This window comes from Hakea prostrata, chromosome 7 (assembly GCF_041222555.1).
Source record: "Hakea prostrata isolate BN-2017 chromosome 7, UWA_Hpros_2, whole genome shotgun sequence".
Classification (NCBI taxonomy): Eukaryota; Viridiplantae; Streptophyta; class Magnoliopsida; order Proteales; family Proteaceae; genus Hakea; species Hakea prostrata.
Window position 1 is genome coordinate 22,438,328 of NC_142606.1, and position 26,501 is coordinate 22,464,828.

The 26,501-nt window shown below is 38.9% G+C and overlaps 1 protein-coding gene across 2 annotated transcripts; it reads right to left on the reverse strand.

The window, feature by feature from the left end:
• Positions 1-2,088: 2,088 nt before the first annotated feature.
• On the reverse strand, positions 2,089-25,379 carry LOC149010598 (uncharacterized). Of its 2 annotated transcripts, none has more exons than XM_089160797.1 (11): positions 25,194-25,379; positions 23,557-23,711; positions 22,623-23,451; positions 7,600-8,306; positions 7,432-7,509; positions 7,167-7,350; positions 6,985-7,083; positions 6,829-6,895; positions 3,586-3,736; positions 2,733-3,459; positions 2,089-2,647 (listed from the first exon to the last, which is right to left on the reverse strand). In XM_089160797.1, exons 1-10 carry the CDS (start codon positions 25,251-25,253, stop codon positions 2,754-2,756), a joined length of 3,036 nt encoding a protein of 1,011 aa, XP_089016923.1. In that variant the 5' UTR covers positions 25,254-25,379; the 3' UTR covers positions 2,089-2,647; positions 2,733-2,753. The 2 variants fall into 2 exon arrangements, with proteins under 2 accessions (XP_089016923.1, XP_089016922.1); XM_089160796.1 differs by having other exon boundaries at positions 2,090-2,632.
• Positions 25,380-26,501: the final 1,122 nt, after the last annotated feature.

Consider the following 26,501-nt stretch of genomic DNA (forward strand, 5'->3'; position numbering starts at 1 on the left):
CCGGTTACCAATTTACTAGTTTTTGAATCCGATTATCATCTATTTTCAAAGAATAAAATGTTGAATATTTTATCAAATAAATTCAGATATTATCTGATCCGATAAGCAATTATCCAAATTTGAATCTGATTGCTTATTGGACGGATACGGATATTTTTCGATAAGAAAATTTTCAGATACGGAAGCCATCAAACGAATACGAATGCCATTTCAACTATCCATTTACAGGTCTACTCAAGTGGGTATAAGTGGGGACAGAGCTTCGTTCAAGAAACCAAAGTTTTATGGGGAAATAATCTCCTTTACACGTCTGATATGAGATTAGATTCTATGTTTGAATTTTTTTTTTTTTTTTGAGAATTGGGAGCTTCATATTAGGGGTGGGGACTATTACATACACCACAAAGAGTGTTGAACCCGTGACCTCTTCTTTAAGAGGTGTCGGTTATTACCAACCAAACAACCTTTCGATGGTAAACTAGCTTTTAGGCACCATCAGATTGGATTCAGTACAAACTCTAGTCAAATCAGATGGTTGCAAGGTACACTTGCAGGGATAGAACGGCTTGTGACGAAGTCTCGAATTGGCCCAAGTTCTACTCAAATTCACATAAACTCATCGCTAAGGAGGCCCTCTCCTATATTATAGAATTTCAGAATGTAGACCCAAGACTTTCAAGAACTATCGGAGTCTAGGTTACACACATCATCCATCCCTATACATGTACTGAAAATTTTTCAATTCACGTGGTTGGATTCTTGACACGTATACAATATAAACACAAAATCCTCTTTTTCAGGAAAGAAATAGAAGATCTAGAATTCCTAAATTTTTTGAAATTTTTCTTAAGAATTGAATGCTGTACTTGAATCAGATACATGTCAAGCATTCAATCATGTGGATTAAAAATTTTCCTCTCCAAGTGGATACAGATCCGAAGTCTGATTCTGAGCAGCAAATATGATTCAGGTCAGTCCAACAGGAAAAGGTTACAATGATGAGCCCATCTGTTAAGCATTCAGATGGTGGACATGGTCACAATTCACATCATTCAAACATTTGGGTGACAGCTCCGAAAATTGATTGTTCTGCTGCTGCAAATCAAAAGGTAAGACAGCCCTCACACTGCAGGTTATACCCTTATACAATAGAGGAAAGACAAGTTAACATTATAGCTTAGTGATGAATCCTCCACATAAAACTTTATTATCAGTGAGTATCTTTCTTTTATAACAAGTTTGGCCCCAGAAGAAATGCCATTACAAACATGTCTGAACTGTATAGATTCAAACTAAATTCATCCCTCCATGTACTAAACAAAAAAAAAAAAAGCCTTTTTCAATCCACTCTAACTGATATAGTCATTGAAACCACTTGCCCACATTCTTGACAAATCATTGTCCAAGTTTTTCTGTGCATAAATATGTTCCCCCATATCATATCAGGTCACTTGGAATTTCTTTTGAATACATTGTTGGTGTGTAGTTCGATATGTCTAACCTACCTGTCAAATTTGAGCCCCTTTCTACTAGATGTCCTGTTTCACGAGCAATTAAAGACTTCACACGTTAGACACCAACATAAATGGGCAGCACATAGGCCTCTCCCTTAAAACTATCCAACACAAACATGCTTGCACAGACGTACAACAACAAGGTCAGCCCAACATCCTTTTAAAGAGTAGACAAAACTACTCAAATAAAAGAAGCCATCTTCATTATCTTCTCACATGATCCAAAAGATACAGATAAACCTAGCTTTCACCAGCATTCGAAGCAAACTTCAACTGCCAGGAGCATGCCCCCAGGACCAGTGACTAGCCAAATGCAAGTGCACATGAGAACATCAACCAAGATGGGTTCAATGAACACTTCACTTGCCCCTGTATCTGGGTATAGCGAATGGCTCTTTTGACACACAACATATTCTTATCACTAACAAAATTGGTTTGAATCACATTAAAGCAAAACAATATAGGCATTTAGAGTTGCAAGGTGCAGTGATCTGGGGCCAAACTGCAAGCACAGTTTTAAGCTATTCAGCCGTTGACATGGGACCAGGCTGAGAACCTGCACTGCTTCTCAGCCTTGTAACTAGAGATTCCAAAAAGCAATCAGAAGTAGCTATTAATTTTTGAGATGGCTTCCACTGCTGTCAATGGGTGTCTTGACAAAGTATCATGCACAAGTAGATGAGAAGATATATTTTAAAATGTGGAAAATTGCATGCTTTCATTGTTGCAATATTTTTCACAATTTTTCTTTTAATTTTTCTTAGTTGGGAAATGAGAATCATTTACTCATATAAGAATCAAGGTATTCAAGCCGAAGGGTCACATCTCTTTTATAAGCAATGCAGTAAAGACAAGACAACAATAATACTGAGTGAACTAGTAGGGTAAAGCTAAGTCACAGAGGTAGGTTCACTGCCGATGTCACTACCATTTATCTTCCACTTTTGGAAATGTACCCTGTCAAAAAAAAGGGGTCCTAAAGTACTGATAATTACGGCAAGAACAGCCAAGAATGATAGATTTGGAGAAGTTCACAAGTCAGGATCTGCCCGAACTGGTGCCATTTCTAAAAGCACCTCATCACAGCATCCGCTCTTTCTGGTCTCAACCACAAGCCACTGCAAAGCAGGATACTGTCAAATAAAAGCAATTCTGTGAATTAAAAGTCAAAAGGATGTAACATAAAAGTCCTGAAAAGAACGAAAACCAAATGCTAACCTTTGTCTTTTACTGCACCATTCACTTGTCACCGCCACTACCCTTGGGGTCACAGTCTGGCGAGAGCGGAGGGAATGATGGTACAGCCTGCAAAATGAACTTGCGGCCACTTCTCAGAGATGTTGAAGAATTAGGCCTCACCTCATGCAACCGACTGTGTGGAGGAGAAACTCTCTTTTTATTTGGAGAACTTGCTTTGACAACATTGACGAGAGTAGCAGTATCCTTCAATATCTCAGGTGTCTCATCACCCAGGACGTCATATAGTCCATTATCAGAGTCCATTTCCGGTGTGAAATGATTACCACCTAAGTGCGGCATAGGAGTGATGGGTGAGCTTTGCCAACGAAGGGAACTAACTGATGATAAGTGGACACTTCCACAAGATGACAAGGCTCCTGAAACTTTTACATAGTCACTGGAACTAGATGGGAAAAAAGAGGCAGTAGCTCTTGAAGGATGCAACGATGGAGTGAAATTGCAGTTTTGTGTAAGCACATCCCATCTCGGCGTGAATTGGTCAACTCTTCCCACATTAGTGCAGTCCAAATCCCGATCATAGGTAACAATGTCTAAAACTTCTTCACTCATTTTTTGTTGCTTCCCATAGTTATTGGTTGGAGACCCTGCAGACTTGCCATAGGATGATAAAGCCGAAGAATCCGATTCTGGAGATGGTAGACGTCTTCTAGCAGGTACTCGTGGTTTGGACACATTCTTTCCATGACTGAAAAATGAAAGATATTAATCTTCTTGGGGAAACAAAAACAAAATTAAAAAAATTCCCATGAAAGAATCTGACATCATTTAGTTATGTTCAAATGGAGAATGAGGTGCAACAATGGGGCAATACTTAGAGCAATCGAAGGATGGTGTGAGAGGTGACAAGCTTTCAGGATGAGAATGCTCCCGATGTGAATGGTCACGCCTTACTTCCACCATATCTAGCTTTTCATCAGATAGGTCCTCCCATCTTTCATCAACAACCCTTCTGTATATAAATTCTGTAATTTCATCACAGCCCAAGTAAATATACTTTTGATGGAAAGAAAAAGGAGGAACCATGCCAAGCTAAAGAAGGGGGACAAAAACTAAGATGGCCTTTAGTGTATACAAGTATAACTTTTGTCCCATAGAGAACTACGGAAAGAGGTTCTTTGCCAGTATAAAAATTATTACGTTGGCATTTGGATGTTTTCTGTCAGAAAATTTCTGGACCACCAAACATAGACCTAAATTTGGGGTGTGTTAGAACATTATACTGTTTGCTGTTGATTGGCTAGTATAACCTTGGTTCAACTTGTTTCATTTAACAAAGCACCAAGATATCGCAAACAGAAACTAAAATAATCGAAGCAACACAGAGATTTAATATGATTCACACACCAAAGCAATCTGTACATCCACAGGTGAAGAATTTTCACTATGTAGGAAGAAGATTACAATGGAAATATCTCAGCCAATCACCAAAAACTGCATTATAAAAACTCTCACCCAAAACCCTGAGATGAAAATCACCAAATCTCACAATGACTCAATAGGAGAACATGAGATAAATATTTATAGAGTTTCAATCGAGTAAATGGGTGACCCATCAAGTCAAGTCGGGTCATGGAGTGGGGGCATCAGAAACAAGATCATTGATAGGCTTTGCTCCAATCACAAAACTCAAAAAACAGGTCATTCGAGTTGTCCACCAAAATATGTTGGTGCAGATCAAACTTCAAAGTCGGGTACGAGATTTCGGGTCACACCTAACAGTTTCTATAGTTCAATTTGGGCATAGGCAGAAACCTTCCTCAAGAGCTAAGATGAACCCCCCATGATAGATGCTGACTAGTGTTCAAGCAGGTCTAGGACCTAGGAGAGAAATATGCATCTCACCCTTCCCAACATCTGGGACCTTTCTCCTTAAACCCCTCTAATTTTGATTTTTTTTCATTTATTCTCTCACAAGATTCTGATAGCAGAAAAGCCCCATTTGAACCTAAGGTTGCAGCACCCTTAACTTATAAATCAGCCATCAAAAGTTGTTAGGATTTCACAAACATTAATGGGGGTTTGATCCAATTTACAAACCTCAACATCCTCGCTAACCCCTTTGACCTAGGAATCTTAGTTCCCCCAACCTCCCCCTAAAGTCTACATCAACTCCTAGGAGTCTTCTCACCTGCAGCACATTGTAAATTTAACCTAAACCCCTAAACTAGTCTGAAATCAAATTTAACTACCCAAGCACATTGACTCTTGGTTCCTATCTCTTCTCTAGTAGTTCTAACTTTCAGGAACCAAGACCACATATCATAACCAACCTCAAATCAGGATCCGTTAATTATAGACAGTAGTTATTTCCTTATTCTACTCACTATTACCTAATTCTAACCCTCAAACCTAGGATTCCCTTAGTGTACCCAAAATTTTCACTTACCCTTTAGCTGAAAACCAAAGTTGGTTCTGACTTAAAAGATCTTGGTAGTTAGGTCTTCATCCAAGTGAAGATGCATCAAAGAAGCCATGGAGAGCTTTGACAAGGTCAGTCTGTCATCAGTTCACAATTGGAGATTGCTTTAACCTTAAATGGGAGGGATACACCATTTCCGAGGGTCATGCAATAGAGATGAAGTAAAAGGCATCAAGTTGGTTTCATCTCACCAAATTTAAGGAAGTTAATAAACCAATATCTTGTGCAAGAAAAGGTCAACACGAAAGCCAAACCTTGGAGGTGATTTTGCGTGTTTCCCTTGACAACATTAGAGTAATGGAGTTCCAACTCCAGTCATTACCAAAGTCATGATTATAGGGCTCAAGAAACAATAATAGAAATGATTAAGCTTCCTCATTCCCTAACCCAGAACTATTGTTGCTGTTATGCTAAATTGCTAAGCTCCACCCAAGACAACAGCAAGCATGCATTTCAATGCAGACATTTTTCAAGTATGATTACTTAAAAACTGGTCAAGGATTACATAATGGTTATGGCCTTCAGCACACTGGCTGCTTTAGGAAAAATAGTAGGACTGCCCCTTCCGCAGAAGGAGGAAGTAATTGCACTCTGTTTGTTTTCTTCACTCTCTGTCTTCTAGTTACACCCATCATAGTTGTCTGTCATGGCAAGCAAAGCATCTGCCCGGATGGGGGGCTGGAAATCAAGGCAATGCCTAGACAACTATTTACACATCTTACTCACTGATGTAGAAACTCAGCAGAATTGAACCAGCCTCACTTGTACCACCTGGAACAGGACCAGATCAGCAGGTATTCTAGAAGGGTGTTAATGTGTGAATGATACTATAAGATATTGGGGACCAGGACCAACCACTTGAAGATCTCTTAGAATGCAGAAGATTTTATTTAATTATTTTCTATTTTAGTATTCATGCATGTGGCTGAATTATAAGGCCAAGTAGAAACATCTCTCTTACTGTCAATTTCATATTATGAAGTTTCTATTTTGTAATTGCCAAGGATATTAGCTAAATAATCTATTTTTGTAAATAAGGAGTTCCAATATTTGCTAAGCAACCCTTTGCTCTATAAATATGTAATCTGGGATTCTCGGCCAAGTGCATTGAGCTTATTCTCTTGTTTCTTGCATGAGTTGTAACTTGTAAGAAGTGCTAGGCCCTGCTGTGAGAGCTAAACACCTAGGATATAGGAAACCTTGCTGTCAACTACCATATCTTAGGGCTGCATTGCTGAGAAAACTAAACTACTCCTCTTGTCCACAATTTACTGTTACTGATTCTGAGCTGCTGCTGCTTCCGCAACTGCTACCAAAATAATCAAATATATGATGTTTCACTCCCAAGCAACTGTTAGAAGCATGTTGCTCCTCCATTTAAACCAAGTTGATGACTGAATATTCCTTGATAAACCACTAAGTTACTGTATTTTGTCCTCTATATCTAATTCTCTGACTCATGGGCTAAATGGGGTTGCACAAGCTGATCCTATCTTTAGCTTTACATTTTGAAAAAACAGCTACTACATAGAAAGTGTGTAAGGTTTGTGTATTCCGAAAACTAAAGAAGCAGTAGTAGTTTAAAAGAAGATAATATTCAAAGTTGAAGAAGAAAACATTTAGTATAACCCTTACCTTCCTTCAGACCATAAACATTTTTACATCCTTCGCATCGACAAGCTTCAGAGCATCCAACACCAGACTTTAAGGCAGAACAGGTAGGAATTTCCAATCAGAAAAATCAAAAAAGCGAAATGTGATACACAACACAGATGAGTAAAGAAAGCAAACCTGATAGCATTCGCAGTATTTTTTCAAACACATTGATTTCTTACAATTGCATCCTCTTTTGTGCCTTGCTGACGATGGTGTCATTCGGTTACTTTCTTCCTACAGATAAGATTCTAGCCACTGAGTTTAAGTTCAAGTCAAAAGGACTACACTCAGATTTGTTTAGAGAAGGGGCTTATTACCCCACTGTTTGCTGAAGACTCAGAGACACGCTGCACAATCTTTGGAGCAAATGCAAGAGGATTGCGGGACTCAATTTGTTGACGGACCCCGAGAACTGTGTCTTCATGTTCAGGCTTGTTGAAACACTCCTGGCATGCACATGGATCAGCACAATATACCCCCGCCGCAAAGCATTCACAATAACTGCCAAAATGTAGGAAAAAAGAAAAAACAATCAGTAACTCTGACCAACAATAAGAATAATAAACTGTTCTTGGCACTTACAGTTTCAAGCATTTTGACCGCTTACAATTGCAACGTTTGCAACCACCATCATTCTGAGTGCTGGATGATGCCTTCCTCCTGGACATAATCAAGATCCTAATTACATTTGCCCTGAATTAAAAAAATTACAAAATATTTGAACTCCAAAGAATAATCAAGAGAACTTGCCTGCCCTTTTTGGGGCTTGGATGGTTGAACTCCTCAACTATATCCGCACTTTCAGAGGCATATTTTCTTTTACGAGTTGGGATTGAGTGACTGAGTTGCAACTGTTGAGGTGTTTTCATAGCATTCATATTGTCAGGTAACTGAGAGGAGTCAGACGTTGTGAGAACAATAGCCTGACTTTCTTGCTGAGTATCATCAACAAGTGATGAATTTTCCCCAACCATTTTCAATGGAAGTGAGCTACTATTTGAGTCATCCTGGAAATGAATGTTAGTAACACAAAATGACTTCTGCTGTTGTACATTCACATGCCTCTTTTCCACGGATTTCATGCTTCTAGTTATACCACTCACCCTTGCCGAAGAATGGACCATGCTATTTAAGTGCAAGCCAATACCAGTTGGCACTGGAGCTGTTACAGCAGCATGACCACAATCTCGAACAGACTTGTCAACTCGAGTATCTGAACTTTGAAACAGGGAGTGAGACAACTTAGAAGGGGCAGGTTGAGATAAATCCAATGGCTGCTTTGGACTGGAAGCAACACTTGGTACAAGATCACATAAATCCAGATCCCCCAAGTCAGAAGTACGAGGAGTCATATTTTCTGGGTTCTGACCAACACTCCCAGCAACATTTCTCTGACCACCTGCAGCTTCAAATTGTAGACAACGTCTAAGCGTGCCCCGTTGATGCTGACTGGCTTCCTACATTGATTGTTGCAATTATTCTACTGGCAATAAATATTCAAAGGAAATAAATAACAGAAATTCAATTATACTAGTCTTGCTAGAAATCAGTTTGTCATAACTCATAACTCATCAAATTATGACATGTGGTTCCAAAATCAGCACTAATTCATTGGACCCGCAAATGAGTATTGGTTTCAGATGGGATAGATCCATCGTACCAGGTGGAACAGTGAATAATGCAGTACACTATTGTTGATATACATTGTAGTGTGCCATTCCTAACGGCTTGAATTTTCAGGGTAAACTGTTGTAACATGTTATGAGAATCAGGAGGCTGGTGTTTAATCCTGGTACATGTGGGGCACCTTGTTATGCCCCTGGACTGTGTACCCTTGACACCATGTGTTGGTATTAAGTACAGAGCTATATGTATACAGGCCTGCACATGCAGTGGGTGTTGCAATACATTGTTGCATTCTCTTCCGAACAGCTCAAGGTTTGGGGATAAGCTGAAATGTTATCACAAGGCTTTTTGTCACTGGATCAGTTGGTCTTTGTTTGGATCGCAGATCAAGATATCTCCTGATATGGATATTAAAAACTTAGCGAAAGTTAATCAGAATCCAAACTCATCATCAGTCCATAAGCACCTCTACAAACACCAACATTAATTATGTTATAATTGAATAGTCAAATTGAAGACTCAAGCTTTACTTCAATAAGACCACTGGATAATGCTCCCAGAGCTCAACTGGAAAGTTTCAAACTCGATGAGTATCTTAATTTGTAAGTTGTAAGTAATTGTTAGGCTGTAACGTGGGTCTCACATATGCTCTCAGATCCACCAACTTAGCACTTCGTCTACTAAGTTGTTCATGCAGAAAAACAAGACTTAGTCTTCTAAGGCACCTAAACGGCTAAAAGACCTTAAATGGTATAACTTTAATCAAGGAGCTAGACAATGACCACAAGTGAACAACTAGACCTTAGTTGGTATATTAGAAAGGCAATAGACCAAACACATGTGGGGAGCTAGCTAAAATGCTAAAGAATCAGATGACCCTGACCCAGAAAAGGCATGTCAAACCACATCCAGTGGAATAGTGAGAGCAGAACATATAATAACTAGAGGCAAACATACGGTGGTAAGAAACCAGGCTGTGTACGGATAAAGGATCAAAAACTTGTCTCGAGGAGGCATCTCAACCAGTTCGAGATTCTCAAGATCTAAATGGGACAGTGAATTTTTTTATTTTTGTTACTATAAGCAAATAGCATAGTCGACTACAACTTTGAAGTACATTGCTATACACATTGTTTGATTACTCTGAGAAAATGAGAAAATAAAACAAGTAAATTTTGCAAAAATAAATTTAGACTCATAATATAAAATTACCTAAGAAATAGTGAAGAATTAAAGTAAAAACTACAAATTACAGCAAAATTTTCATTTTAATCAGATACCCAAGTACACTGAACCACATATATGTCATAGACACGATAATCTTCCATGTACCAACAATTCAATATTATGTGTCTACAACAGTGTATTCATACAAAATATAACATGCCAGATCAAGATATGAATGCCACACTGTATTTGAGAACAGTAGTTTCTTCTCAAGCAGCTCAAAATATCCAAGATGTTGAACAAATTTTGTTCAAGTTTACCCAAACAACAGAATTAAGGTCTCGTAAGAGATCTCATCTCAAGTCTCGACCAGATTGAAATTCTGAAGTTTTATGACATCTCAATGAGCTTTAGAACTATGGTACAGATGATGTACTAGTCGGCTGGTGACTGCTCCATTATTCCTTGACCTCAATTCCTACGGATTAAAGAGAGTTATACTTTCTGAACTCTATTGATAATGAGATCTGACAATCAGAGCTTTGAGAGAATTATTGTGTCATTTTCACTTGAATACTTGGCATCATAGTGTTATAGGATTAAATTTCATTTGTAAACATGGCATTGTCAGCAATTAGCCATAAACTACACTGGAAGATTAATGGTTAGGGGTCAGACCAGAAAATCACTGGGTTTGAGTGTGAACCTTAATATTTGGTTTCACTGGAATCAGTAAAACAATTATAGAAGGCTCTGTCAATGCCATAAGGTAATTTGATTGAATAGAGGAAAGTCCAAGTGTGGGATCTCTTGGTAATGGTGTAGGCAAGATGCCTAACTAATGCAGACTTGGGATATGGCTGCTAAGGTGGGCTTTCACAAAAGGAAAACTAGTAGAAGAGGACAAAGAAGTCTGTACACGCACACACCAGCCACACGGGCTCTCACAAAAATAAACTCAGACTATATTTTCATTCTCTGTCTCACCATGGGGGGGATTACATCAAGAATATTTAAATTTAAAAAATCCCTAAATTAAGAGTAACTCTTTGATTAGGACGCTAACTCAAACAAGGAAACTAAAGAATTAGAAACCAAATATCCTATGAATCTAACTTCTAAAAATCCTCCTCGATCCATGATTCAAGCTGGGAATGGTTCATCTAGTTTGGACGCAACAGGATTTGGGTTTGGGTTGGCCTAAGGCACATTTCTACATCAACTCTCCTAGCATTGAGAAAATTTGCTCATCAGCTTTGTAAAATGAGAGGATCAACACAACGCGATTGGCATCCACAAATATTGAATTTGATGGGGCGATTATCCAGTGGATCTCAAAGTCAACCAGTTTATGGCTGTCAGCTAATGACTAGCTCTTCAATGGGAATCTTCTCATGGGGATTCACAGCCAAAATCGGCCCATTAAACAATTCTTCAATTTCAACTTTTATCAAACCATGCACGCCAGTTTGATCCATGGAAGAAAATTCGATCGAAATGGTCGAAATTTTGATCGTAATGCCTGCAAAAATCCAACTCGAAACGAAATATAGTAGTAGGCACGAAAAGTATCCATTTCGTTTCGTATTGACCGAAATTTCGGTTGATACGAGTTGATATTTCGGGCCGATACCATATCAGGCCGAAACAACACTTCCACAAGTTATAAAATACCCAAAATCGACGCTGTTTCGAGATTTCGAGCCATATCGCCATAGCTATTTCGACCTATTTTGCAATTTTTGTTGATTTCTCTTGCTTTCATCCCATTCTACACCTAATTTCTAGTATTCCATTTCCTTCAAACACGTGATTTGCTCCTCCATTTGTGCATTTTCTCAAATCTTGCAAGGTGAGTAACCAACTTCCTCATTTTTTTATTTTTGTTTCATTTGTGCCTTAAATCATGTTAGATTGCTTCCAAATTTATATATGTTTACTTTAGAGTGATGATCTATGAATTTGTAGTGTCAAAATTATTTTTTTATTCTTCCTACTATTTTTTTATTTTTCTGTTATTAAAAATTATTTACTAAATTATGTATATTGTTAAAAATGTTTATGTATAGTACATGTATAAGCTTCAAATGAATGTATATGAGAGATGAGACACCATATTTCTGTGATGGTGTTAAATTAAATTTTTTTCTGTTAATTATGTAATTTCACTGTATTTAATATATATTTAAATTATTATAAAAAATTAAAATATTAAAAAAATAATTTATTTCTGTTTTAAATTTAAAAATAGGAGAGTATTAGTGGAAGCATGTATGCAAATTTTTTGAGCATGTTGTGGATATTTTTAAGATAGTTAGTGTGTATTTTATATATTTTAAAATTATTTATAGATTAAAAATTACTTTTATAGTTATACATTTTTTTATATATATTTAAAAATATGAGGTTATTATTAGAAGCATGTATGTCATTTTTGGAGCATATTGTGGAGCTTTTCAAGATACTTAGTGTGTGTTTCTTGTATCAGGCACTCTATTTTAAAGATGTCAGACATAGCTTGGGATCATGGGAGGCCATTGACAGCTGATAAGAGGAAGAGCGAGTGTAATTACTGTAAGAAACAAATAGGAGGAGGTGGGGCCACTAGATTGAAGGTGCATCTAGCTGGTGGCAACAGGGATGTAACAGGGTGCCCAAAGGTGCCTGTAGAGGTCAAGAGGTCAATGGCCTCATATATTAGTAGTGGAAAGCAAAAGAGGAAAGAGAAGAAAACACAGAGGGATGAGTTTGAGGATGCCTACTTAGATGACCTTCCAGATCTTGAGGGTTATGGTAGGGATGAGCCAGGAGACAGTGACCCTGATCTAGAGGCCGATCAGTTGAGGAGGGCGATGATGATGAGTAGGGAGCAACAGAGGATTGATGACATCAAGAGGCAACAAAGGGGTCTGGGTTGTGGGTCCTCTAGAGAGCCAGTAGGTATGGGAGGCACAGGTGGCTCCCAAGTCCCTATGAGGAGGTCTCAGAGTGTGAGGCAGGAGGCTCCTATCCCACGGGCCCCTACAAGGGGTCGAGCTTCCTCAGCACATCCTACAAATCCGGATCTTGAGATTCTTCGCAATGATCCGGCCCTATTTGCAAGGCCTGAGCATAAACAGAGAAAGTTGAAGCACTTCTGGGGGAGTGTGAAGGAGAAAGTGGGGATGGCTTTCTCCAAATGGGCGCATTACCATAGTGTTCCAGCACATATAGCCCAGGGGCCCTACTACAGAGATATAATTGAGCAGATAGGCAGGGCTGGGAGTGGTGTACAGGGCCCCACTCCATATGAGATATATAATGTGCATTTGCCTAAGCATAAAGAGGACATAAATGAGTACATTAAGGGATTAAAGCCCATGTGGAATCATTATGGAGTGACTCTGATGGCTGATGGTTGGACTGGTCCCACTAGACAGTCCATCATCAATTTCATGTTGAATTGTGATGGGAGGACAGTGTTCCTCAAGTCGAGAGATGCATCCGGTGAGAAGAAGGATGCAAAATACATTTACAAATTATCGAAGCAAGTGGTGAAGGAGGTTGGAGTGGAAAATGTAGTTCAAATTGTGATCGATAATGGCTCCAACTACAAGAAAGTCGGGGTTGAAAATGCAGGAGAACTCCAGGTATCTAAAGTCTAAACATATAATATTAATTTTCATTTGTAAATACATATATTTACATTACACATATACATGTACACTTTATAACTTTGTATTGATGGCTTGATGCCTTGATGGATGGACGAGATATAGGCTCTTTTGGACTCCTTGTGCTGCTCACTGCATTGACTTAATGTTGAAGGAGATTGGAAAGGTCAAGCTTGTGAAGAATACGGTGAACCAAGCTCGACATGTTAGCAACTTCATATATAACCACACTTATGCATTAAGGATGATGAGGGACAAGTGTCAGGGTGAGTTAGTGAGGCCAGGCATAACCAGATTTGCTACTAATTGGATAGCACTGCAGAGCTTTGAGAGTAGGAAGACTGGCCTTAAGAGTATGTTTGCATCAGAGGAGTGGTTTAACTGGGAGGCTTCTTCATCAGTGGGAGGAAGGAGAGCTCAGTTGACTATCCTTGATGAGAGTTTCTGGCACAATGTGAGGATAGTGGTGAAGATGCTTGAGCTTTGTGGTGAATGTGTTGAGGATGGTAGATCAGCAAAAGAAAACCTACTCTAGCACACATATTTGCTGCAGTAGATAGGATGAAGCAGCAAGTTGCTCAGGTCCACCCACACGGCAACAAGAAAGTCCTTCAAATCATCAACAGTAGATGGGAGTCTATGTTGCAACATCCACTGTATAAGGCTGGTGAGTTGTTAAGTCTAGAATTTAATTTAATTTTCATTATGTTATTACACTATTAAGCATTAATTATTCCCTTTTATGACATACTTTTTCTTACACAGCATACTAATTTAAATCCCAAGTACCATTACAAGGACAATCTTGGGATGAGGCAAGATTTGATGGATGCTGTCCAAACTGTAGTGGAGAAGTTCGAACCGGATACAGCTAAACAAGCAGTTATCCTTATGGAGGTGAGATAGTGATTAGAATCATTTGATATTCACAATTCGTAGTTTTATACTAAGTCATTAACCTAGTAACTACTAACTAGTTACTGTTTTTTCTCTTTATATATTAGATAAAGGCTTTTAGGGATGCCACTAGGAGCTTCGGTCGTGCTGTGGCCGTATCGGGACGGGAAACCGCCCCTGCGGCTAAGTTCATTCATTTATTTCATTATACATTTAATTATTATATTATATCTTTAATTTAGTTATTTAAGTATTAAAATGACTTGGAGTCTATGTTTGTTGCAGCTGAGTGGTGGTTGCAATTTGGACGTGATTCACACAACTTGAATAGGATTGCAAGCAAAGTGCTCTCCCAAACATGTTCTGCCACTGGTTGTGAGCTAAATTGGAGCACCTTCAGCCTCATTCACTCGAAGAGGCGCAACCGATTGGGTGTGAAGCGTCTAGAGGACCTTGTCTACCTACACTATAATATGAGACTGAGAGAGGATCATGTTAGACAGGGGATGGATAGAGAGAGAACCAATATCAAGTTGGCCGACATATTTGAGATGGATGATGATGATAACCCAGTAGTTGACTGGATCAGGGATAGTGGAGACGGATTGCTGGATGAGGATGGAGGTCTTCCCAATAGTCAGATTGCAGAGAATGGGGGGCTGATGTGAGGGACTTCATGACCCAGGAGGGGAGGCCACATGCAGAGCCCGCCCGTCCCTTCGTGCCACACCCTAGTGCATCCACCCAGAGTGAGGATTTGATTTTCTGGTCCGACACTGAGGATGAGGTGACTCAGGCCTCCAGTGATGACGACGATGGTGGTGATGATGACGATGGCAATGACGGTGATGATGGAGGGGATGAGGAGGGTGTGGGACCTCGTGATCAGGATTCAGCTGATCCTAGGGAGAGACCACCACCACCACCACCTGCTGGACGTGAGAGTCAAGGGGGGGAGGACGACCACCGATATTCACAGGAGAGAGTCAATTCACCCACGCGACACAGGATTCAGACCATACTAGAGCTGCATCTCGAGGCAAAAATGTTTCCTCTACATATTCGAGGAAGGGGAAGGGGAGACAGCATGGCTGGAGCACAGAGGGCACGCCATCATATGGGTCCTACCGTCCATCCGATGCCAAGAGCTTGGTGGGATCTATGAGATCGATGAGCATTGATGATGCTAGAGACTCCTCAACCTCCAGAGGATCCGGATGGCATAGGACTGCAAAGTCCTCATATGATACTGCTGTGGAGAGTCTTGGTTCTACCGAGTCGACTTATGGTTATGGACCATATGGTGTCCCTCCTGGCTATCAGATTCAGGGTCAAGCCAGTCAGCCACGACTGGAGCCTTATGGTTATGGAGTGGCCTATGGAGCTTATGGTGTCCCTCCCACTGTCGATTATCGGAGTCAGCCACTACGACCTTATCAGTATCCTTATCCTTCTCCTAGTCCTGAGAGCCAGGGGCAGGGTGGTCTTTCATTTGTTGAGCAGATCTTCCACACTATTCCACAGCCACAAGGCCCACCACCACCAGTTCCTTTGGAGATTCACAACTTCCCACCATTAGGGAATCTTATGCATGTGGATGAGGCCACATACAGAGGTGCAGTTCTTGACTATGTCCAAAACTATATGGGGCGGGGGCAAACATCATGGGAGTTATATTGTCATTTGTATGGGGTGCAGACTGAAGAGGGAGACCTTGAGGCTTGAATAGAATAGACTTGTAAGTTGTAACTTGTAACTTGTAAGTAATAACAATACAGCTTCTTCTCTGATTCATGTACTATATACTTGGAATGTTGGATGTTACATTTTCAGTAGTTTTTTAGTAAACTAGTAGTTATTATAGTGTTTATTATGCTTGAAATAGCTAGTATGCAAAAATCCAAATCAATTTGAGTGCATTTGAGGCTCAAAGTTGAGTTTTCAAGAATCAGGAAAAAAGTATCCAGTTTCGGTCGAAATGTTCATTTCGATCGAATTTTTTACCTTGGTTTGATCATTTCTCTCATGGGTCTCAATTTCTTCAACATCTGAATAATCTTGTCAGGATTGTAACATGCGTGTTATCGTATCATCAAAAAAGACCAGTCATCAAAATAGAAAGTTCTACTTGTGTCAAATCAGAAAGTTCTGATTTCATCAGATTAGATAATTATGTATGCATCTCACAGACCCCATCACTAATGGAAGGAATATATTGTCTTGATCAATCTCCATGCATTGGATGTATGACAATAGTTGCAGATTTTTAAATAAGTGGGATTCTATAAGGGGATAGCAGAATTGTAATTAAAAAGAATTCAATTAGTGAGTGGCAGAACTGTAATATTGGGAATTAAAATCAGAAAAGGGTGGGTTATACAATAATTTTTGGGAAGAGATGATGTAACCCAAGGTCTGGGCCAGTCTTAGGATCCTCTTATAATGAACAGCAGCACAATTAGGGTTAAATCTCACTGTTTCAGGTCTGATCTTAGTCAATTCCCAATAGAGAGCAGCAGTACTTAACCAAATATGACCCGTGAATGAGATTATTTGACTTCCACACCATGGGTCTAGAGTTAAGAGGGGAATGGTTTTGGAGGGGATGATAGGGTTCAACCAGGCTGTATTAAGGCTGAAACTTGAGCGAATTAGTTCTGTTTTATTGTTCTGTACTTTCAAAATTAATTCCTAAAGGCTAGGGTTCAAACTAGGTTTCCTACTTGGATTAGGACTCAAGGTTAGGGTTAGGATTTGGTCCAACTGGGCTGAAATTAGAAGAGAAGCTCATAGGCGTAGGGGAATGATGCTCCTAAAGTTTGGGATAGATCTAACATTGCCGTAGATCTGACCTTGATTTTAGATCTAAGAAAAAGTCCGCAAATCCCAGAAAATTCCAGCAAAATAGAAAAATGGTGAAAGGGGCATTAGGATTTTGGTTTTAGGGTTTGGAAGAATGGCTAAGGGTAGGGAAGAGGGCCGTGGATGAATTGCAGAAAATTGGACTCTTCTATAGCTGCGGCAGACTTTGGAGAAAATGAAGAACTTGAGAATTGTAGAATTTGAAGAAAACTCATATCCCTCAAAAGACCCAGGTCTTGGGCTTTGTTCTCCACAACCCCAATTTTTTATTCAATATCCAAAACTGATTTGTTTACATTGAGGTGGGGGGGGGGGGGGGCTTTTATAAACTTACAACTAAGGGAAACCAACTAAGACTCAAGTTCTCAACTTAGGAAACTTACTTGGACTCAACTTAGGGAATCTAATTACAACTCAACAACTTTTAAAAAGGACTCTCAAAAAACTAGAAAAGGAGTCTTCTAGAAAGATAACTTGCAAAATAAACAACCAACTTCCAAAAGGAATCCTACCTGAAAATTGGATTCCAACTGGGACTTTTCAATAACTTATTAACCAAGGACTCAAAACAAACTAGATCTAGACTCCTTGTGGAAAGTGGAATACAACTAGGGAGATCTCATCTCTACCTGGGATTCTTAACCACTTGATCAAATGGAAAACAAAGAGTAGATCCTTGCTCCTAAAATTACTCTAGATTCTTCTGGAGCACTTTGGAGCCCAAAGGAGGTGGGGAATGACCAAAATAACCCTAGGGTAATTTGGCCAGCTCTTGGTGTCACGTAATTGTGGGCTGGATTTGGGCCTAAAATTTGAAGGGCCCTAAGGTTGCCAATCCTGGTTACATCAGGGACAAATTGCTAAAAGGATAAAAAAAAAAAACTAAAACAGGGACAAAATAGAAGGGAGGAGTTGTTTGGGAAAAGAGAATCAAAATGATGAGCAAACTAATCAACAAGTGAATGGGGCTAATTTAGGAAAGAGAGAAACAGGCCCTAAAATAGAAGAGGTAAGACCTGAAATTTAGGGTATACGGCAGGGAATGAAGAAAGAAAAAATAAACAAAACAAATATAAGGTCAGAAGGGACATGTTAAAGCTGAGGGTAGTTCTTGAGAATAAATAAATAAACAGAAAATTCTCAAAGAGAAGGGTGCATATAGGAAGTTGTGGTAAAATAAAAGGAGTTATATCACTAGGTAATCTTCTAGTGGGGATCTGCCAGCTCAAGATGGAGACAGAAATTTGCAACTTCAAAGGAGGAGTTGTACGTGCCACAACAAGAAGCAGAAATTTCAGGATCAACTTTGAAGGATGAGGACTACTTGTTGGTATGTATATTTTGTTTTACTTGATGGCTGGTTCTGCTCTTTCTTCTATCTATATTTGTCTTCTTCATCTTCTTCATTTTATTTTTCTTTTCTTTTTTTTTTTGGCTTCTGGTTCTCTTTGGCCTGCTCTTCTTCTTCTTTCTCTTTTTTTTCCTATGTACTTCTCTTGCCTCTCTCCTCTTTTTTCTTCTTCTTTTTTTCTTTTTCTCTTTTCTCCTTCTTTTGTGGCTGCCATTCTGACTACCGCTTCTTCCACTTCTGCTGCCTTTTTTTCTTTTCCCTCTGAATTGTTGTATCGCAAGTCAAAACTAGTGAACAAAAGCAAATAGAGGAAGAAGAAGATGACAGGGGTGGGATCTTTGGCACTGATCCCAATTAATGCAGACCTGAGTAGTGCTTCTACAGTGGGTTTTCACAGAAAGAGAATTAGAATAAGAGGATGAACAGTAAAGGAAATATTCCATAAAAAAGGGGGAAAGAAGGGTGCCCATGCGCACACCAGCCACACAGGATCTCACAAACATAAAGTTAAATCATATTTTTATTTTCTATCTGGCAATGGGGAATATGTAATGCATATAGAAAATTAAAAGAGTCCTAAATTAAGACAAACTCTTTAACTAGGACACTAACTCAAATAAGGGAACTAAAGAATCAAAAGAAAACCAGATATCCTATGAATCTAACTCTTTAAATAGGACACTAGCTCAAAAAGGGAAACTAAAGAATCAAAAGAAAACCAGATATCCTATGAATCTAACTTCTAAAATGAATAAAATATAAGAAATAAAGGCATTATTTCCCAAATAATATATTTTGTAAAATCCTACAACATTCATGATCTGGTTCAGAAACCCAATTGAGCTTGAGTTGGGCTAAAGCCGTGTTTCTGCGTCACAAACCAATATAAATATTAGTCATTCAATTATTTCTCCCCTCACACTGTTCTTCACATCATTGGATAGAATCATAGAACTAAGTTAAAATTGGCCATTTTATTATGCCGTACATAATTCGCCTTCTTAGGTTGCCAGCAACAATCCTCCATATAGAACCTTATGATAATAATGTTGACAATGCGAGACTCATACTAGAGTCAAGTCGAATGTCTTAACACCCATTCACCAAGTTTCTATGGGACAGATTACAATCAATGGAAGAGGAATGCGTGTAACTTCCTCAGTCTTTTTTATGAGATTTGGGAGATGGTGGAGGAAGGCTGTAAAGATCTGACCACACCACCAATGGAGATGCAACACCTATGCAAGGTTCCAAGTGGACAACAACCAAGAAGATGGCTCAATCCCATAGTTGTCAAAGCATTGCTAGGCAATGGCTTCTATTAGGGATCTAGGTATTCACTGCCTTACAGTTTGAACACGTTGTTTTTTTATGATTATATAAACCTAAATGCTCATTCTAATGTTTTGATTGGGTTTGTGTAGGATGTTTATATACAATGTCATAAGAAAAAAGATAATAAAATATAGTTGGTGGGTGATATTCATCCAATTGTGTGCATACGTTCTTTTCCAACAAACAACACCGTAAGTATCTAAGATTGACTTAAAGCCATGTACTATGTAAAAGGAAGGTATGCAAAAGGTTGAGCGTTGAGAAAATCAATTGTGGTAGAATGAATTAATCGATCAGTGTGATCTCAAGCCCTCTATTTGTAATAAGGTGGAAAGAGGACTACTACATAAATACCCTTACTTGGGAAAAAGAAATAGGAAATTACACGAACTAAAACTCTAACAGAATTGAATTCCTAGTAGAACTCAACCAACACTACCCCTCAAGTTAAGACATAGATATTAGTCATGCCTAACTTGCCTACAATAGGAAGGAAATCTCATTCCTTCAAACCCTTAGTGAAAATATTTATCACTTGGTCTCTGGACCTCACAAAAGGCATGTAGATGAACCCTTGTTCTAGCTTTCCTTTGACAAAAAACCTATCAATTTCAATGTTTTTAGTTCGATCATGTTGTACAGGATTATTGGCAATATTAATGCAACCTTATTATCACAATATAGCATCATAGGGTTTGGAACTTGGACTCCAATATCTTCTAATAAGCCTTTTAACCATAGTAGCTCACAAACTCCACAAACCAAGGCCCTATATTCAGCTTCAATATTGGATAAGGCTACCACATTTTGTTTCTTACTCCTCCAAGTAACAAGATTACCTCCAACAAAGGTATAGTAACCTGAATTTGACTTCCTGTCAGGAGATTCAGCCCAGTCTGCATCAGTGTATGCTTTTACCCTGAGATTATCAGTGGATGACAAAAGTATTCCTTTTCCAGGAGTTCCCTTCAAATATTGCAGTATTCTAGTTATAGTCTTCATATGAGCTAAATATGGATCATGCATGAACTGGCTCACTATCCCCATGGCATAAGCAATGTCTAGCCTGGTGTGAGACAACTAAATAAACTTTCCTACCAACCTTTGATATCTTCCTTTGTCCATTGGTTCTCCCTCTTTTTCCTTAAGTTTAGCTCCAGCCTCAATGGGGGTATCAACTGCTTTACACCCCAACATTCCCACTTCTGATAATAAATCTAGGATACTTCATCTGGTTTCTTTAATCGAGCCACCTCAATCCCTAGGAAGTATTGTAACTTCCCTAGATCTTTAATCTCAAACTCTCTGCCAAGAAAGTACTTCAACCATTGAATTTCCTAATGATGACAATATCGTCTACATAAACAATGAAAAATGTGATATTGGTACCTGACTTCTTGACAAACAATGTATGATCAGCATTGCTTTGTTTGTACCCACTAAAGGTCACTGCTTTTTGGAAGCGTCCAAAGCAGCATTTAGGAGATTGTTTTAACCCATAAATTGACCTCTTCAATCGATAAACTTCCCCTGCAATATTGTCATCAAAGAAACCATGTGGGATTTCCATATAGACCTCTCCCTCCAACTCCCCATGCAAGAAGGCACTCTTTACGTCTAGTTGGTGCCAAAAAAAAAAAAAGTTTGATGGTTGTTGGTATAGCGAAGAGGTGAAGTGCAAGCCTAACAGGTACGGTGGCAGGTTCGATGGTTAGAAGATGAATTGCAACAATGGTATTGGTGAAGTGTAGGCCTTATAGGTACGATGGCAGGTTCGATGGTTAGAAGATGAACTACAAAGAAGTTATTGGTGAATTACAGATCAAGGCAATGGCAGAAATCTTGGGTGTGAAGGTCTAGCAATGGGCTTTTTCAAGTTAGTGATGGGAATGGGAAGGCAAGCGATGGGTGTGAAGGGCAAAGGTGATGTAGTTGCAGCAGTAGCAGGTCTACTCGCAGTAACAAGAGAGAGAGAGACGATCTTTCCTTTCTTGCTTTTCTTTCCTTTTTTTCTCTAATCGATTTTTGGCTCTAATGCCATGTTGAGAAAATCAATTGTGGTAGAATGACTTCATCAATCAGTGCGATCTCAAGCCCTCTATTTATAATAAGGAGGAAAGAGGACTATTACATAAATACCCTTACTTGGGTAACAAGAAATAGAAAATTACACGAACTAAAACTCTAACTAAATTGAACTCTTAGTAGAACTCAACCAACATTGAGGGAGACAAGTAGGTTAGGGAGAGACATCAGTAGTCGCAAAACAACACCACGGAACCGATAACAGCAGCATGCACCCACAGAAGGGGACTCTCATGATTGAGCCTATGATGAAGCTTAACAAACTTAAAAAGGGGAAGGGCGAAACCATCATTCAATTTAAACCCATACCAACTGCCATCTAATTCAAGCTCATAGGTTTATCAACATACAAAGCACAACATATTTTAAACTATAACTTGGCATTCTTATATGCTTTTACTAATATTTTCATGGATAGCTGTTCAAACTATTACTTGACCATGGAAAACAGTGTCAATGTTTTCCTCTTATCCAACCGGGGTGGGGGTGGGGGGGTGAACGCTATACTAAATTCAATTCCCATATCATACAATGAGGTGTTAGAAAAAGTCTTGCAAAAATCTTGCAAAACAAAGGAGGATGTTAGAATCTGCTAGGGATTTAATTTTTTATTGGAGGAATCATATTTTTCCCAACTCCTATGAGATATGCACAGATTTTTAAAGCTCTAATGAACTTCAGCAAAACAAGAACCATAGAATGAAACATTTGTAATATCAAGATTATTTCTACATATGAGTAAATTGGTCACTCGTCATAAGAGCTAAAAGAGGATAACCAGAAGAATCAATTTATACCTCAAAATCACACTGCATCCTGCTTTCAAGAGACTCATTTGGTAGTAATCCTGACTTCTCATTATGATCTTGAAATGCCTGAGGTATCTGCAGAGACTCAGGCAACAATTGAGGGGTACAATCCAATTCATCCTGCTGCCTACCTTCTGCATTCTGCATTGTAACATCTTCTGATCTATGTGAACAAAGATTTGTGGAACAATTAGGCCTTTGTCTCTTATCAAAATCAGCATCTTCGTGCTCCTCTTCCATTGTATATATAGAGGATAAGTCTTTAGAAATTTGGAACACTAAATTCTTGTCATTTTGTGCAACAGAATCATGTTGTATGAACAAACCAGACTCCGCAAGAGCACCAATTTTCTCAGAATTTACTCTTTTGTGCTCACCAAGAAGCATCTCACAATCCTTCTGCTGTTCAACTTCAGATTCAACTGGATCATCAGGGAACAACAACTTTACTGGCACTTCCTCTTCAGCTTGTTTTAATAAGGCAACAGGTTCTGTCATTGCTTCAGTGTCAGTGCCTTTCCTGCTATCAACTTTATCATAGACTTTTTCTATGTTTTCCTTCAAGCTGGAAGTACTCTCTAGTGCTTTAGGTGCACCATTAGTTTGCTCCAAACTGACCAAAGGAATGGAATTCACACTGTCTTCTGGGTCCACAGGATCAGCCAGGAATTCATCAACACATTCTGAAGGACTGCAGGAATGAACTTGAACGGATTCCTTCCGAGAGCTGTTGGAAATATCCGAAGCTCCTCCAACCATCTTGTAACTATCATTTTGCAAAGAGAGCTCCGCATTTGATGGGTGTGAAAACTGGGGCCTGAAAACAAAAATAAAATTAACACATGACCAGCTTCCAAATCAAAATCCACATTATCTAACTAGAAAAGAAAAAATGTGCTGTGCAATCGAAGGCACAAAATACCTTTTTAAGAAACTTTCACTGTGCTGCGTGATTATTCGGGGAGATGTAAACACAGGAGGTAGCAAGGGGATATTATGTTTAGGAAATCCTTGTACATTAGATTTAACTGAATTTATAGGAGACAAAGTGCGCACGAAATTGGAGAACGGTGATTCCTGCAATTCATTTAGAAGTAAAAAAGATGAACCAGTGCTAAATTAGTAATGCTGTACAAACAAATTCTGGGTGTTTTCTATCTAGAACAATAAATCTAAAGATATGCTTGACAACCTCAACACATAATATCTTCAACGGAAAGCTGAGAAGTCGTATGAAAAGGCACAACTTAAAAACTTCTTGCAATTCAACAAGTGGGTAGATCCAACAACACTTCATTACAATGTCTACTAGATTATTGTTACAAAATACTACATGAAATATCAAAAAGTAAAACTTTTTTAGTGCTTAGAAGTTGTGAAAGAAAATAAGGTGGAAAATTGGAATACAATAAAATTGGCAACTAGGAAGTGCAACAATTAGTTCCACCATGAAGATAAAGTGTATAAAGTAATCAACCCCCGTTTTTCATAGATTATACTCTCTATATAGGCAGTTTTCATTTTCTGTGGTTTAGAGAAGAAAAATGAGAAACGTGTCTTTTTCCTCTCCACATTAGGGCATTTGGTTGGGGAAATACTCTATATTAAGACAGCCAAACTGATTCAATATGCCACTTAATGTCTCCATTGCATAAGATGCTCAGCTGTTCAAGATGAGTGTTTGAAAGCATTTGTCATGCATTGGACTGTACGAATGCTGAGAAAAAGTTGGCTACTCAAGAATGGCACATTCATCTACTAAAGCTCAAACAGACTTGCACGTGTCCATATCAAATAGATCTTTGCCAGATGAAAATTAGGCCCTTGGCCTTATGTTGCACCTATTTCGATAGCCCATCATTCATTTATAGGAGAACTAGCCAGATTGACTGCAGAGGGGGCTAGCATGACACCGTGCTCATTGTAGTTTGCATTCTCTCAGGCAAATATGTACCCGCGTTAAAGATATGGCAGCAAACTTCATGGGTCTACAAAATCAATTACTTTACCTTGATCACATCATAAACTGGAAGACTGAGACGCTGACAAAAACCACTAAATCAGGCTCAAAGAACGTCTAAAATGTTACATGGATTAGTCAAAGAACGTAGTAACTTGAATAACGCGCTGGTCAACTGTGTAGGTAACGGCCAAAACAATTTGATTTGGATGGGTAACCTTTATAATTTCTTAGCTAGGGAATGACTTGCGAGCCGATCTACAATACAAGCACTAAGCAGACCTCCAACAAATGCATCAAAATCCTAATCACAGCAATTCAACAAAAGGGAAGAAAACCCACTTTCGTAATCATCATAAACCACACACAAAAATTACAATGGGGAAATTTTCACAAGAAACAAAATGGGTATTCCATCTCTAGATTACCCAGCGAAAAGATAATAAAGCACGAAATAATAAAATTTTAGATCATCGACAGGGATGAACAAGGGTAACCAGTAGTTCAGAGCATCCTTATTCATAGTAAAACAAAATTTATTTGTGAAAGAACGAAAAATAAATAAAAGAAAAAACCAACAAAAACGAATTTTACTGTACTTGAAAGGGAGGCGAAGCTGATGAAGTGGGTACGATGCGATTGCCTTCAGGAGAATCCATGATTTGAAACCCTAGACGTTGGCTTCAGACATTCCCTCTGCATTTTTTTTAACGCTGTAGTCCTGAAGCGGAAGAAGTGAAAAAATGGGGCAACAAAATTGAGCTTTTATTTTTATGCTTTTTCAAGCTTATTATAAGATGGATGAGAGAGAGAGAACGAAGTGCCCCCATCTTAAATATGAGCGGGAAATTCCCTACGCCGTCAATTTCTACATATGTACAATCTACGGCATACGTTTTTTTTTTTAAAGAATACACCACGTGCGCTTTTTTATTCATATGAACATCAATTATAATAAGAAAATGGATTATGGAAAAAAAGAACATTCATAAGAAAATGATGTGACAAAAAATATTTCAAATTAGTACTAGCTAACCTGAGCCTAAATAGGATGGGGCAGGACATTTTGGCTTGAGGACAAGTTAGGGCCAATCAAGGTGGTCGTGATTAGGGATAAGATTGAGCAACTGACTAGTGGCGGCTTGGCTCGATAATCCCAGAACAACATGCAATTATGCATTAGTTTGTTATGTTGTAGTTAGGGTCAGGCCATGGTTAGGATCGATGTTGAGTCTCTAACCTCTAGGACAAGGGTTAGGGTCAGAGTCTTGATCAAGATTCTAAAAAGTGTGATGCTTGAGTTAGATCATTAACAACACCAAGGAATTAGGGTTCAAGCAATACTTGAAAATATGGGTCGAGAATTAGATGTGTACCTTGTGTGACTTTGGTTGGGGGTATTTATACTCACTTCACTTATATTTTAGGGTTTAGGATGTGTCCGTGTTAGCTTTGTATGTAAAATGTCCTAGTCAAGAGCCCGGGGTTTCTTTCCAATTGTCCATGTAAGCTAAAGTGCTATGGGTGGAATACAAGCACCAAGTGCATGACCCAAAGCTTGTTGGGTCGACTGTTAGGAGTCCCAAATGATGTGCATTGACGGTATAGTAATTGCTTCACACCAAACCAAATCAAATCTCCAACTCAATGGGTTTTTGCTCGAGTCGATGATCAGATCAATGATCGGCATATTTTATCCCAACATATGAGGCTGTGTTTGTTCGTTAGAATAAAGGTGGAGTGGGAAAAAAGAGGTGGGAAAATTCTTGAAAAAAATGTAGATTTTCACTTTTCCCTTAAAATTCCAAAATGGTACATTGTTTGGTTGCATGGGGTGGGAAAGTGAGAGACAAGCTTCCTTGAATCAAGGAAGCTTGTCTGGTGATGTGGCAGCCCAATTTTCCCAC